General features: G+C 49.4%; 1 protein-coding gene across 1 annotated transcript in view; it reads right to left on the bottom strand.

Annotated features, from left to right (window-relative positions):
- Window positions 1-16443, bottom strand: part of KMT5C (lysine methyltransferase 5C) — a 561873-nt gene that overhangs the window by 409098 nt on the left and 136332 nt on the right. Inside the window, exon 2 of the mRNA XM_069638276.1 lies at window positions 11061-11204. Coding sequence (XP_069494377.1) covers window positions 11061-11170 — 110 coding nt within the window. The 5' untranslated portion in view covers window positions 11171-11204. The remainder of the gene's footprint in view (window positions 1-11060; window positions 11205-16443) is intronic.

The raw sequence follows: 16443 nt of genomic DNA, 5'->3' as shown, positions 1-16443 counted from the left end.
AACCTGTGACTTGTTTGTTAATGGTTTGATTCTGGGGGCCTAGGCTATTTCCCTAAGCGGACCATTGTGTCCCTTTACTCAATGTTGCTAAAGCCAATCCAGGCAACTTAGTCTTGTGTGGGTCCAAAAGCACCTACGTAGTCATAGCTTCCACAGTCCCAACGAGTTCTCCACTTGCACTGACTGCCCCCCATCCCATTCAAGTTCATAGAGCTTGTATCAATGACCGGGTTGGGCCATCAAGGCGCCCCCATAGGGCAATAAGTCCCCTAGCATCCCTTCCACCTTCTCTTCCCCTTAAAGACCCCTGCAAAGCTCACCCTCTCGCCTGGGCCAATAATAGCCTCTTTAATTCACAAACTTCTAACAAGACACTTTGACAGTCACAAGCAGAGGATTTACATAATCCCTCATCAGTTGGGCCATTGGTGGGCAGGGTAGATGTGTCTAATATCGTTGGGGTGCATGGATGACTGAGGCCCTTGGACAGAATATTTTTGGGATAGTTCCCGATTTGGCCAAAATCGGAGTTCGGAAATGATTTTGGGTGCTGGATCTTTAGCGTAGCGCTGTTTGGTCTCCACAATTTCTAGATTTTCAGGGACAAGAAAAATTAATTTTGGGCTGGATGAGCTGCGGGTCGAGGTCCGATAGATCCAGCAAAATCATATTTAAGCTGGGTCTCCTTGTGGATGTGTAGAAATCAAGACCCGGACCAGGGTTGGGTTGCTGAAATTATACTTTATTCATATGATTTTAAACTAATGAAAATATAGTCCATGAACTCCTTGAGAGTTACTCCACTCTTAGGCAGTCTTCCAGGTATAGGATTTAAGCCCTCCTAAATCTCCTTGTTGTCCGGATGGGCCCACCAGTTGTTCCTTCTCTCCTCGTCCTCTTCGTATGACTAGGAAAATCAACAACAAACGCTGGATTAGTTCCCGGGCTTTTATATGATGTGAGTGACTTGCTTCCCCCCCAATGGAAAGCCTCCCTGTCAATCAGCCTTTTCATTGGCTGGTATTGCCATGTCCCGCCTCCTTTAAAGGCTGCCGTGGTTTCCCAGAGTGGCTGCTTCTGCTGCCTGCCCGAAGAGTCCCGCTCCCAGGCCACTCCATCCTGCGAGTCCCTCCCCCCCTTCGAAGTCTCTCCCTCTCGCCATGTGTGTCTGTCTCCGTGGCCGCCCCAGAGCGGCCCGCCCCGCCGAGCAAGCCGTCTCTCCCTTCTCTCCCTTCCTGGTGGGGAGAGATGCTCGGCGGGCCGTGTGGGCCGGCTCCCCGCGACCGCCCGTGCCTCCCGCGGGTTCGCCGTCACCGACCTGTCTCCCGGGCTGCAGGCCGCGGCGGCGTTACCCTTGGCGGGTTCAGGTAAGGCTGGACGGGAGGGGGCCGCTCCTTTCATGTCGCGGCTCGTTGCCGCGATCCCGTAGAGTCCCGGGGATAGCGAGCGGGACGGGGCTGCGTTCTCTGGATCGCGGCCCCATGCCGCGATCCCGCGGAGTCCCGCTACCCCTCCCGGCACCCCCTCCACTCCGGGCCCCTTCTCACATCTCCCCATCACAAACCCTGGCCGATCGGGCAAGGGAGGATTCCGGGACAGATAGTCGGCCACCAGCTGGAAACCCGCAGGTCTGTGTAAGGTAATGAAATCGAACGGTTGAAGAGACAGGAACCATCTGAGTACCCGCTGGTTGGTATCTTTATGCCTTGCGAGCCACTGTAAGGGGGCATGGTCAGTATACAACGTAAAGCAGCGACCCAAGAGATAATACCTGAGGGTCTCTACCGCCCATTTGATGGCCAAACACTCCTTCTCAATAGTGGAATAGGCCTCCTCGTGAGGTACGAGCTTCCTGCTCACGAAACAGATGGGCTGAAGTTCGCCCCCATGTTCCTGTGAAAGAACCGCTCCCAGCCCCTGATTTGACGCGTCCGTCTGAAGGAAAAATTGTCTATGGAAGTCGGGGCACCGAAGTATTGGATTTGAGGTGATCCTCTGCTTCAGGATATCGATGGCTTCCAAAGCAGCAGTGTTTTTGGTCAAATCGGGAGACCCTTTGTTCCTTAAAGCGTCAGTCAGTGGAGCTGCCACCGAGGAGAAATCTGGGATAAATCTACGGTAGTAGCCTATGAAACCCAAAAAGGCACGGATCTGTTTCTTCGTGGATGGAGTAGGTATCTCGTGGATGGCCTGGATTTTCGAGAATTGCGGTCGTATCGTGCCTCCGCCTACCAAGTGTCCCATATATTTTGTCTCGTGTGCCCCTATCACTGTTTTCTTCGGATTAATGTGTAGGCCTGCCTTAAACAACTCAGACACCACCTGTTCCAAGTGGCGTACATGTTCTGTCCAGGTCGTGCTATACACGACAATGTCGTCTAAGTAAGCCGCAGCATAACTCTCATGGGGACGTAGTATGACATCCATTAGTCTCTGGAAGGTGGCTGGTGCACCGTGTAGCCCGAATGGCAAAACCTTGAATTGGTATAGACCTTGGGGAGTGGTAAAGGCAGTCTTTTCCCGGTCCGTGGATTTCAAGGGAATCTGCCAATAACCCTTAGTTAGGTCAAGCGTGCTTAGGAAGTTGGCGGATCCTAGCCTTTCCAACAGCTCGTCCATTCGTGGCATAGGATAGGCTTCATAATTAGAGATCGTATTTAATTGTCGGTAGTCCATACAAAATCTAACAGTACCATCGGGCTTTGGTACCAACACTATCGGGGATGACCACGGGCTGGTTGAGGGTTCAATTATGTCCATACGGAGCATCTCTTCTACTTCGTTTCGGATAACCATCCTTCGTGCTTCTGGAATACGATAGGGTCTTAGTCTAACAATCTGTCCGGGATCGGTTTTGATCTCGTGTTCGATTAAATAAGTCCTCCCTGGTAAGGCCGAGAACGCTTCTCCAAAGGGAGACAGCCTGGTCAAAAGTTCTGACCTCATGGGAGGAGTCAAGATGGTTCCCCATTGCACGTCTTCTAGCTTGCCATGTTCATGATTCACGTTTTGTTCTGAGGTATCCTCACCAGCGTCCATTGTGGCTACCAATACAGGCGCGTTCCATGCTTTTAGCAGGTTCACATGGTATACCTTGTCTGGTGTGGCACGATCGGGTTGGTGGATCCGATACGTCACAGGGCTAAGTACCTCTTTAACCTCATAAGGACCTCTCCATCTGGCCAATAGCTTGTTAGTACTGGTGGGTAGTAGGATTAGTACTTGGTCTCCTATTTGGAAAGTTCTCATCCGACTTCCTTTGTTATAGTTTTTCTCCTGGTTTGTCTGTGCGTGTCCCAGATTCGTCTCGGCCATCGAGCGGAGTGCTGTCAAATGTTCCTTCAACTCTTCGGTGTACTCTGTTAAAGAAATCTCATCCGAAGTCTCCCATTCTTCTTTTACCAGGTCCAAGATGGTTCGGGGTTGTCTTCCGAAAAGGAGCTCGAATGGAGAAAAACCGGTTGACGACTGTGGGGTGTCGCGTAATACCATCAAGACCAAGGGTAATATACGGTCCCAGTTCTTCCCATCGGACCCGGTCACTCTCCGTATCATTTTCTTGATCGTTTTGTTATACCTTTCGACAAGGCCATCGGTCTGGGGATGGTATACCGAGGTGCGTAACTGATGTATCTGCAGTCTTTCGCATACCTGCCGAAGTAAGGTGGACATAAAATTGGTCCCTTGGTCTGTGATAACTTCCGAGGGTAAGCCCACTCTTGCGAAGAAGGGAATGAGCTGGTCGCATAGTTGTCGGGCTGATGTTCCCTTCAAGGGAAAAGCCTCTGGATACCGCGTAGCATAGTCAACAATGACTAGTAGATACTTATATCCACGGGATGCGGGTTCTATAGGTCCAACGATGTCCATGCCTATCCGCTGGAAAGGAACGTTAATAAGGGGCATTTTCTGCAAAGGGGCTTTTGCTGGTAAGACGCCACTTGTTAGCTGGCAAGTGGGACAAGCCTTACAGAACTGGGATACTTCACCGTATATGCCTGGCCAGTAGAACCGTCTCAGTATGTTCTGCTGCGTTTTCAGGGAGGCCATATGTCCGCCGCAGGGGTGGTTGTGTGCCAGTTGCATTATGACCATTCTATGGGGTTTTGGTAATATCAATTGTTCCCTTACAGTCCCATCGTCCGCCTTATATTTTCTGTACAATAGTCCATGACGGAACAGGAAGCCAGGTCCTTTTGTTACGTCTGGATCTTTCTCATTGGCCGCTCTCTCACGGGCTACCCGAAGGGTGGGATCAGTTAGGGTTTTCCCCCCTCAGGGAGTCCTCATGATCCTCGGGTTGCCAGTTAATGGGTCGAGTCATATAACTGGCTTGGCACCACTCTAGCCTGTTCCGTCTTTTATGTCCGGGGGGGTTTCTAGAGTCACCTATGTTCGAGGGTCTGTTGCTCTTTGCTCTTTCTTCATCCAGTGCTTTACTAAAGTGGGGTAGGTCAGTTCCCAGGACCACTGGGGTGGGTAGAGTAGGAAGGACGGCAGCCTTTAATTGAGTGGTTTCATGGTTCATCTCTATCTGTACCTCTCTCATCGGGTATGTTTTAATGTCCCCATGTATACACTTTATCGGTACAGAAAGGTTAGGTAAATTAGGGTTATTACTCACGGTGGGAGATATGGCTGTTTGTCGACTTCCGCTATCCAGCAGCGCCCGGGTCGGTCGTCCATCCACTCTTATATCCACGATGTATGGACCAGGGTTACGTACTTCCGGGTGTGGCTTCATGTAGCCGATTTCCATAGGTTCTGTGGTCTTTCTTCTGGGGCAAAACCGGGCAATGTGACCCCATTCACCACACTCAAAGCACTGGGGTTGTCGAACTCCCGGGATTACGGGTGGCTGTCTCTCCTCGTATCCAGTCTTCCTTTCTTCTAGTTTCCTGAAGACCTCCTCCGGTTGCCTCCATCTGGTATGTGCCACTTTTGGGCCTTTTTGTATCTGATGTTCAAAGTTCGGCGACGTCATCCTTCCTGGTATACTGGTTGAGGGGAAGCGACTGTACCCGGCCTTTTGATAAGCCGATGCAATGTCCACGGCTTCCGCCAATGTAGGCCTGTGGTGTTGCCTAACCCATCTTTGCATAGGGCTCGGCAAGGCTTCTATGAACTGTTCCAGGATTATTTTATCTAGGAGGGGTTGGTTGGCTGGGGTAGGGGATTGCATCCACTTCTCCGTCAGGTCTTTAATGCGGTAATATAACTGCCTGGGACTCTCCCCGTTTTTTAACTTGGTGTCCCTTAGCTGAAGGCGATAGGCCTCCTCATCCAGGCCTAGACGGTCCAGTACAGCTGCTTTAATTTCCCCATATGGAGTGATACCATTGGGGTTCACAGCCTGATGTGCACCCTGCATTAGCCCAGATAACAAGGGAGCCACATACTGTCCCCAGCGTTCAGGCGGCCATTGCGCATTTCTTGCAATCCTCTCAAAACTTGTGAAGAAAAAGGCTGGATCCTCTCCCTCCTTATACTTCTGGAGCAGGGCGGACGGTACCATGGGTTGGTTCCTCGTGCTGGTTACTGCATCTGTGAGCCTGATAATGTTCTCATGCGGTTTGTCCTGGGCCGTGGTCTGTAGGGCGCCCTGTAGCTGGATGGCTTGCTGGAACGCCAGGCGATCAGCCTCTGCCTGTTGTGTTTGTAGCTGTACTAATTGCTGCAGCTGCTGTTGGCCATCCGTCAGGGTTTTAATTAGGGTATCCATCGCGTTGTCGCTGATCCCACCTTCGTCGCCAATGTAGAAATCAAGACCCGGACCAGGGTTGGGTTGCTGAAATTATACTTTATTCATATGATTTTAAACTAATGAAAATATAGTCCATGAACTCCTTGAGAGTTACTCCACTCTTAGGCAGTCTTCCAGGTATAGGATTTAAGCCCTCCTAAATCTCCTTGTTGTCCGGATAGGCCCACCAGTTGTTCCTTCTCTCCTCGTCCTCTTCGTATGACTAGGAAAATCAACAACAAACGCTGGATTAGTTCCCGGGCTTTTATATGATGTGAGTGACTTGCTTCCCCCCCAATGGAAAGCCTCCCTGTCAATCAGCCTTTTCATTGGCTGGTATTGCCATGTCCCGCCTCCTTTAAAGGCTGCCGTGGTTTCCCAGAGTGGCTGCTTCTGCTGCCTGCCCGAAGAGTCCCGCTCCCAGGCCACTCCATCCTGCGAGTCCCTCCCCCCCTTCGAAGTCTCTCCCTCTCGCCATGTGTGTCTGTCTCCGTGGCCGCCCCAGAGCGGCCCGCCCCGCCGAGCAAGCCGTCGCTCCCTTCTCTCCCTTCCTGGTGGGGAGAGATGCTCGGCGGGCCGTGTGGGCCGGCTCCCCGCGACCGCCCGTGCCTCCCGCGGGTTCGCCGTCACCGACCTGTCTCCCGGGCTGCAGGCCGCGGCGGCGTTACCCTTGGCGGGTTCAGGTAAGGCTGGACGGGAGGGGGCCGCTCCTTTCATGTCGCGGCTCGTTGCCGCGATCCCGTAGAGTCCCGGGGATAGCGAGCGGGACGGGGCTGCGTTCTCTGGATCGCGGCCCCATGCCGCGATCCCGCGGAGTCCCGCTACCCCTCCCGGCACCCCCTCCACTCCGGGCCCCTTCTCACAGGATGGAATCATAGTATCTTTTTCCTTTGGGGTCTTTTGAGTCAATCAACCAAAAAACCCCCTCTCCCAAAATTAAATCCAAATTTCAGGTAGTAATACAGGTGGTGATACAGTTTAGGTAGTTATGTCCATAGTAGTTTTCTCCCCAGGAGTTTTGTGTTTCACAGAATCCATGCCCAAGAATTGGTTAATGTCCTTTATCAAAGAATAACCCCCGTAATTTGTGCAGAGCCCGGGAGATGTTTCTTTCCAGTACAAGGATCAGGACCCGCTATAAACTTGTGCTTAGCAGTCAGAATCTTCCATTTGTTGGCTCTTTGATCATCCCCCATGACAGTGCTGCTCCAGGGGCATTTGGGTCAGCAATCATACTACAGGGTTTGGAACTGCTCACCTGTAAATCCATTTCTCCCGGTACAGCTTCCAATATCAAGCACAATTGAGCACAAAAATGGACTGGAATAAAATGGCCTCCTCCTTGGGCCGCCGAACTCCCTTCGGGACGCCAAACTCCCGCACCCTTTCCCCCGCAGGCTTCACCCTGCCGGGGAGGCCAGGATTGTTATGGAGTAGGGGGCAGTGGACCAGGCAAACGTCCTGCTTTTAGCGTTTCATTCATTAACAAAGTCACTCAGACAAAGTCTGTAGGAATGAAAAAGTGTTTACAACAAGTGTAGCCGTGATCTAATTACCAACACTTTTCAATGCTTCTAATACTTTAGCAGTCCAATCCCTAACTAGTCAACAGTGCATGAAAGTCAGTGTAGGATGCGAGCAAAAGTCTTATGCAGCAGCGAAAAGGCAAGGTTTCTCAGGATACTTTAGTTACTTAAGTAAAATGCTTTCATAGGATAACGCCAGTTATAAGTACCCTGCAAAGGACTTCCTCAAAGCGCACAGGCTGTTAAGCTTGGGCAAGAGGTATGGGTGGACACCAAAACACCTAGTATCGCACTCCAGTTACACTAGAGCAACTATTCGGTTTAAGAGATAAGTTCTACCTTGTGCCCCACAGTACCATCGGGTGGTTGAACAACATGCAGTTGGATTCTTCTGCGGTGGACCCGGTCCCCGGAATCTTCGGTCTGGTGACGAAAGAAAGAACTCTGAATGGGATGTCACAGCAGCAGTCACGAGAAAGGACCCTCAGCGAGTATTTATGCTGTCTCCCATGGCGTTCTGGGGTTTTGGCACCATTTTATCAGCTCCAACGCCCGATCTTTCTCGATTATGCAGTCATGCACTCTGTTGCGGGGACTTGGATGAACAGGATTGTGCCTCTAGCAGTCCAATTTGAACTCAAAGTTCTGGGTGTATTTGTTAACGTAAAGACGTTGCACTGCAAATTGGTCAGAGGTCCCCTGGAATTCGCGATTTTCAGCCCTGGAAGGTCACAGCACCTCGGGGGTTGGCTCGATCTGCAGTTCATCTCAGGGCTGGTTGGTCCCACCAGCCAAAGGGAAGGAGTCGTCCTCTTGGGTGCTCCTCTGTCGATAGGAAAACGGGACAGGACAGCAGTGATCGTTTCCTGGTTACTGGAAGGGTCTGCAGGCATCTCTGGTCGACTTCAGCTTTGGATCTCCTGTTCCAGCGGTCGACTCGACTTCTTTCTGCCTCAGAAGCCTCACCTTTTATTCAGATTTCCCATTCACCCCTCTGCAAACTCTCCTTGCAGTTTACAGCAAGGGGCGGGTGGCAGTCCAATCAGGACAGCCAGTCCTCCAGTGGGAACTGGTTCCATTCAGGCACATCAGCAGACAAACGACAGTGGAGTTTCAGGCTCCTCCCATGCTTCCTGTCCTCACAGACACACTGGAGCCTATGCGGGCTACAACAAAGGGTTCCCGGCAAAGGAAAAAAACATTCAGACCACCCCTCCACCCCTCCCAGAATGGTGGAAGAAGGGATAACAAAAAGGAGAAACACGCAGGAAATGGTAAAAAAAGAAAGGAGCCCCCTCCCCCCATGTTCGAATACAGGTGACTCTTTTGTGCATAAACGGGGCTGCGGATACATCCTGCAGCAGAAAATAGCACAAAGGTTGTTAGAACACGTCCACTGCCGCCAGCCATAATTATAGGATTGTCTGTAACCAAAGAGTCGCAGGAGCAGAGAGAAGGGAGATACTAGGTATCCCTTTAGCACTCCACATAAGGTGGTGTGTGCTAATCTCTCATAAATCATAATTTTAGGAAGTATACACAGTATCCCTCTTTTCTTAAGAACAGTAGTTCTTAGGGAAAAAGACAAGAATACAAAAAAAGGAGAACCCAAAGACTCCCCGGAAACACTGCACAGAGGGTGCTGTGTGCTGCAAAGGTACACACCAGATGCCTTTAAGAGAGATGGAGGAAAGCAAAACTCCATGAAAATAAGTAAAACATAAAGAACAGAGTTCCCATGGTTAGAGCATGTAGGAATGAATGAGGGCGGGGGGGAGGCTCTCCTCATTCAGGAGAACAAAAAAACGGTCCAGAAGTCCAACAAAAAGTGCTGAGGGTCTCAATAGGAGAGGGGATGAAGTATACAACTGACGAATCTCCCTAAAAAAAACAATCTCACTTCTCTGTAGTCGGTCAGTGAGCAGATGACCATAGCTTATTAGTATTCATACAACATAAAGTGGCAAGCAACTGAAGGAGTCTGGCCACAGCAAGTTATAGTGATAGGGTGGGCAGATCAGTTTGCAAACTATTAGCTACTCGAAAGGTGTCCCCTCATTGACCCTTGCCACAGTTAGTGGATGTAATTTTGAATACTTCAAATTAAAAAACATTCCTGGTTTGCACTGAATTTATGGTGGTAAGATATTCCTTATTAGTAACTATACGTGCGTTTTTTTAAAAAGTTCTCTTCAATTGGAGAATGTTCATGACTTTAGAAGGAGAGCTTTTCACCGACCTCAGCTCTTCAAGTAGCTGGTGAACAAGAATTAAGCAAACATCAACACAATTCCCAATACATAATTCATCAATAACCTAAAGTCTGTCAAAACGAAAAACACACTGCTTAACAACTGATGTATCGCTAATGCTCCCATGACAATGCTGATCATAGTTAAGTAGCACTGACATTTTATTATGAAATAAAACACAATTACCAATATCGAATATGGGACTATCCATCAGCTGACAGAGCTCAAACACAATAATAGGTTTTTTTATTTCAGCAATTCAAGTGTGATTGACATCTGTACTTGGAGGACAAAGGGTATGCAACAACCAACCGTCGAGAGTACATCCCGGTGTGCAATTAACATCATGAGTATATCTGAATTGCCAAAGAAGCAAATACAGCAGTGTTAACTGGAAACAAAGTAGCTTTCAAAGGTTAGAAATGCCCCAGATCAGTTCTCCTCTAGTTTATCACCCTGAATCTTCCAAGCTCAGGTAAATGGGGGAATAAGTCATATTGCACCTACGGCCACCCCCTTTATATGATTTATGGCATTTATAATGCACATGCACACAAGTGTTTCTAGGTGTGACAAGACAAGGAGGGGGAAACAACGATCTTACTAGGCCTTGTGTGAGTCAGATGGTGCAAGTGCGGGGAAAAGGGAAGGGAAGAAGTGCCGGGGGGGGGGGGTAGGAAGGGAGATGTGCAGGAAGATCAATAAGTGCAGCCAGCAAGTGGCTCATAAGTGCAGTGCGAAGGGATTGCAGGAACAGACTAAGTGCTGGGGGAGCCCCAAGGCAGTGCAAGGGCAACTTGACAAGCAGGAGCCTGGGCCAGAGTTCAGAGGGGATCCTGGTGGCCAGTGCGCGGAGCAGACCAGTACATAAGCAGGGGAGAGCAAAAGAGAAAGCAGAAGCAAAAAAGAAAATCTTGAGTTGCTTCCAGAACCAGTGGTGGTTCTGCTCAAATTTGAGAGAGGCAGGGAGGCTGTTCCAGAGGAGGCCCCAGCAGAGGAAAGAGGTCCCTCCTGCCCCCCCTCCCGAACTCTCTGCTTGGAGAAGCGACTGACCATCAGAGAGATGGAGGTGGATGAGCGGAAAGCTCAAGAAGGAAGATGTTTTGGAAAAGAAAGTTGGAGGTAGAGCAGTCCCAGGGCCCAGGAGCCACAGGGAGCCAGTGAAGAGATTTCAGTGCTGGTGAGATACAATCCCTGGGCTTGAGGCCAAGGACAAATCTGCTTCTCCGGTGGATAAGGAAGCAGGGAGAGACCAGGCTTCTTTCCCCAACATACATGTACAGATTTGTTTTAGTGCACAAATGGAGTCTGAATTGGCGATACCATCACCAGTGATGGAAGCTTTCAGGCCTATCAGTCTGTGAATGCTGGACCAATTCACCACACTTCTCAGCATTCGGTCTGTACAGCATGACTGGAATTGTAAGCATTGTTTCTGGCAAGTTTCAATGCTTCAAGTGCAGTGACCTGCTTCATCTACATGCAGTGTAGCACAATTAGCTTCAATCTATAATTCAAAGATTATTTCCTCCTGCTCACCTAATGTTCATTTTGTGGGTCGTGAATCCAAGGTAGGGGTCGAGCACCAGGCTGGTAGCAAGGTCGTCATTTTCACACAATTCTTGGGCTGTCAGTCGAGTTGAACCCATAGTATCCTGAAATCCAGGATCATGCTGTTTCCACCTTTAAATTTGAAAGGAGACACAAAAGCATATACCTTAAGCAACTTTCATCAATTTATAGAGGGAAAAGTGGTGGTCACATACAACATGGACTGGTTTTCTAGGGTACACAATCAAACATTACATTAAATTTTAAAAAAGGAAACTCTTACTCGCCAATTTCCTCTATCACACAAGGACTCAGCCACTTTCCACTTCATCTACAGACCACCTGACGGGTGTGGTACCTTCCTAGATACTGCTACTGCGGGGGTAAACTGAGAATTTGAAAGAGAGACTTAAAACACTGAATTGTTATAGTAATGCTCAGCCAAATGCTAACGGCCATGTTTAACAAGTGCCTTGCTATTCATGTGTGAGCTCCATGTTCTAATGTGCATGTCCCAACCTTAAAGGTTTCACTACCTAGTACCTAGAAGAGCTTGCTGCCCCAGTTCTCCCCTTTGATGAGTTTCCCTTTGGGCATATACAACATAATTTAGGCTGCCGCAATCCTAGGCAAGGCTGCTTTAGCAGACATAAGCTGTCATATAGTAAGTGGGCACGGCTGCCCCGAGCCGTGTGTGAACTGTAGAAATAGCTTGCACAGCAGTACCCAAAATGTATCACTGTTTGTCTTCCATCCTGATCATGTTTCTCTGAGCGCGAGAACACAGCCTGTACCCAGGACCTGTATGCAGAGACATTCGGCCTCATTCAGAGTGTTGCGGCCCGGATACAAGGGTGCCAGTATGCTTACCGGCACCATTGTTTCCGGACCGCCACACTACGAGTCTGTCTGCAGGGGCTGTGCGCCCGGCAGGATCAGACAAGCTGGGCGCAACAGCCCCTGCAGGCAGACTTCACGGAAGCACCGGCACCGTTAGCAACAGCGGCGGTGCTTCAGTCTCCCCACTCCCATGTAGTTCTATGGGACTCGACAGGAATGGGGCGTTACCGAAGCTGCCGCCTCACTTCCCACGCCGCCGGAACTTATAATGTCCAGATGGCACCGGGACGTCAGGCAGCGGATTCAGTGTTTCCAGCTCGGTGGCAACCCGCCGGTGCCAGCTTACCACCAACCTGAGAACGAGGCCCATTGTCCTTGTACCTGCTACATTGTTTTTCCCCTCAATGTCTCACAATGTCTGAAACCTCCCTCTCCATTGAAAGGCATGGGTACCCAGCAGTATAAAACCTGGTGTCTGGAGGAAAGAGGCACTTGTTGCATCGAGTCACATTTGTTTTTGTGTTGCAGTTTGTCCTGTGTATGCTGCTTTGCTGGTTGCCCATTAAAGGTAATTCCCCAACCGACAAGGAGCGTGTTGTCTTTTTTTCAATAACATTACAGACATATTTTCAATAGCTTCAGTCTCTCACACGACAAATATCTTCCTTGGAGACTTAAACCTCCTTGGGCTCAGGCAACCAAAAACACCGGAGATTCATTCGTGGACCTGGCAGAATTGCTAGACATAACTTTAGGGGTGACACCCTAGACTTGTTATCCGCTTCTCCACCCCTTCTTAATATGTGTGGACCCCATTCAGCACAACTGGACAGACCATGCAGCCATCGCATTGTCCTCATCACACTCCGACAGCCCACCAGGGTGAGGATAAACGAACCACGGTGGCATCTCACTCTTTCAAAAACTTTCCAGAGCAGCTAATGGATAGAAGGCTCTCCAACTACCCTAACACTGCAAATACCACCTCGCGGTTAGAAACCTTGAGCAAAACCTTACAGTTGGCAGATATATTTTCTCCCGGAAAATGGGCCTGCTGCAGAGCCATACTGTCCACTCCTGGTATACTCAAGAGGGTTCCATGTTCAATCTTTGCCCAGTTTCTTTTTTTTTTCGTGGCCCTTTGTGCTAAAACTTTTGATGAAATATATTGTATTATTTTTTATTGGGGGTGAGGGGGGTCAATCCCTATTTTATTTATCCCTATAGACCACCCCAACCTACCCCTTATATGCCCCCCTAACGCTTTTATTTTTCAATTTTTTTTCGGCAAACATTTTCAGCAAAAAGTGCAGTGGAAAAAGAAACAGGGGATGAATGAACATCGTACCACTCAAGAGCTTTTTATCAACAAACAGCTCAATAGGGCTGCGAAAAATGCTGCTGCAAGGCCAAAAGCTAGAAGACAGTCTATCCATTATAGGCTAATGTTGCAAACAGCAGACCCTGATATTCGAAGCCAAAATAACTTGCTACACCAACACCACCATTACAGCAACAGGAGTAAAGCCCTTATTGTAGCAGTCAAACACTGCTCGAACCCCACACCAGTCCAGAAATACTAGAATCCTGTGAGAAGTTTGAGGCTATCTCAACAAGATCAAAAACATGAGGTTCCGGTCCAACTCCTCTTACCCCTCTTCCAGTGCCCTAAGATAAACCAGAAGGTGCCTCACCCACTAGCCCCCGGGGATCGATCTCTCAGGTGGCTAAGGCACGGCCATTGCCTTTGGATCCATACTCTGGGGTGGACCAGTGCAGGAGGATCACCTGGGTGAGGGGTCTTCAGGGAGTGGGAGACCGGATGGCGAGACACAGTATCCCCATCTTCCCTCTTACACCTTTACCCCATTCTACCCAGGAGGATATATGAAAATTCTACACCCCACCCCCTTTCCCTGCACAAACACTTTCACATGAACAGCCCGGTCTGGGAGAAAACAGACTCACACCCAAGCCGGTTAAGTTTGGCAATTAATGACAATCACACACACCTGACTTCCATTAAACTGCCCCACTCAGATAAAAGGCAGAGCACGAGAGCACACTTGTAGCGATGCAAAGCACACAAAGGAACAGCAGTTTCGAGGTGGCAGCTGAACGAAGGGAGAAAGACAAGAAACCAAGAAGGGTTTGCAAGGAGGGAAATACCCTTGACCTTTTCGGCAAGAAACCATTACTTTCAAGAAACCTTAGAAGCAGAAAGCATACACCCGACGACAAAGGGCGGGAGCCCCTCCTCACCAGCCCATCAGCAGCCCCTCACTTGCCGGAGAGCAGCAGATTCCTGTCCTGCTCTGCGTCAGACGAGCCCATGCGACCACGAGGGCCGCATCCCACCAAGAGGTGAGCCCACTGCTACATAGAGGTCACCATCTGCTGTAATCCGCGCTCCCTGCAAATCGGCAGCATAACCGGATTACATCCTTCTTCACATTCGATCTACATGCCAGGTCCGAAAATGGCCACCCGGCCCACACGCAGAGCACGCATCCACAACAAGGCTGTCTACTGCGTTGCCTAGCTCGTTTTTGCCCGTGCCTATTAGCTGGCAGGCGGAAGCCGGCATCAGCCCTTCCGGACAAGGCCCTGTGCTGCGCATGTTCGTGCACTGGAACGCGCCACAGCCTTCCGCAGACGGTAAGCTTATCGATCCCACTGCTTAACACAAGCCTCTTATCCCAGCGAAATGCAACTGTGGAATCTCACCTAACGATTCTAATCTCATGCAAGATGACATGCATTACTTACCATAATAGCATTTCTGATGATTTTATCTGCTTCGATTCACATGCTGTGCATATAGTCTGACATCCAGTAGTATCTGCGAGTATTGCATCTCGTCTTTCGGGGACCGAAACATCGGCATAGGCGTGTCTGTAACACTATCCCTAACGTGTCATATAGTGTATCCAAAATACCTCATGCGCCGAGGTCCCTCCAATTGTATTGTTTCTGCCATGAGGGAGCCCAAGGCTATAGTGAGTGAGTATATAAAGAGAGAAATTAGTAAGACGTCTATGTTCCTTCCACCCCGAGCGGGTAGGAAAGGAGGGTGTATGTGAATCTAAGCAGATACAATCATCAGAAACGCTGTTACGGTAAGTAATGCATGTCTTCTGATGCTTTTTAATCTGCTTAGAATCACATGCTGTGCATAGACTAGCGAGCAGTATCCGGAGTTGGAGGAGGGTTGCGAGAAGGAACAGCAGAGAAAAGAGGTCTTAGTACTGCTTGTCCCACCTAAGAATCAGACCTAGAATGAGTGTCTAGGCAATTGTGTTTTCTAAAGGTGAGAACAGAACTCCAGGTTGCCGCTTTGCAAATGGACTTGAGGGGAATATTTGCAATGAATGGTATGGATGCCTCGGTGCCTCGAGTAGAGTGTGCTCTAGGCTTGAAGGGTAGTTCTCTCTTAGCAAGAGAGAAACAGTGATGCATTTGACAATCCACCTCGATTTAGCCCATTTAGGGACAGGATCCCCTTCTCTACCAGCTGCCACTGAAATGAAAAATTGGTTAGTTTTCCACAGTGGTTTAGTTCTTTCCAGCTAAAACATGACTGCCCTACACACATCTAGTGTGTGTAGGCTTCTTTCGTCCATGCTAGTAGGATTCTGGAAAAAAAGTAGGTAGTTCAATCGACTGGTTCACATGGAACTTCGAGATGAATTTAGGCGCAGATATGGGGTGCATGCGCAGAACTACCTTATCCCTGTGGACTGTAAAAAAGGGGTTTAAAACTGAAAGTGCCTGTAGTTCTCCAACCCTTCTGATACAAGTGATAGCCACTAGGAGGGCCGTTTTATAAGTCAGGTCTTTTATACTTTGCATAGGCTCAGAGGGAGCTCCCATTAGACTGGTCAAATACACATTTAGGTCCCACCCAGGAGCTGGGTGAGAAATGGGAGGATAAATCCCCTTAACCCCTTCCATAAAGGCCTTAATCACCGGTATCTTCCGCCACAACACATTTTGCTATGATGTGGTGTAGGCTGACAGAGCAGCCAGATGAACCTTTAGGGAATTGAAGACTTACCCAGTGCCCAATAGATGGGTAAGGTACAGTACAATGTGTGTGGGTGAGCAATCGATGGGATTGACACCCCTGGAATTACAACAGATGACAAAATGTTTCCATTTGCTGGCATAGCTATAACGTGTGTTCGGTTTCCTAGCTTCCCTGAGTATGTCCATGCACCTCTGAGGGAGCTGTAGATGTCCAAACTCTGACCTCAGGAGCCAGGCTGCTAAATTCAGAGTTTGTGGGCATCGGTGTAGGGTCACCCCCTGTCCTGAGACCACATGTTGTACGGACAGGGTAGTTTTACTGGCAGGGAGAGGGACATTTCCATCAGATGAGCGAACCAGGGTTGACGGGCACACATGGGGGCCACAAGTATCATGGTAACTAGTTCCTGGTGCATCTTGTGCACTATCTTGTTGAGAAGGGGAGTAGGGGGCTGGGGAAGCATAGACACATTTTCCTGACTATGTTATCCAGAGACCGTTC

Source organism: Ambystoma mexicanum, chromosome 1q (assembly GCF_040938575.1).
Source record: "Ambystoma mexicanum isolate Mex_15411 chromosome 1q, UKY_AmexF1_1, whole genome shotgun sequence".
Classification (NCBI taxonomy): Eukaryota; Metazoa; Chordata; class Amphibia; order Caudata; family Ambystomatidae; genus Ambystoma; species Ambystoma mexicanum.
This window is presented reverse-complemented; position numbering and strand designations above follow the sequence as displayed.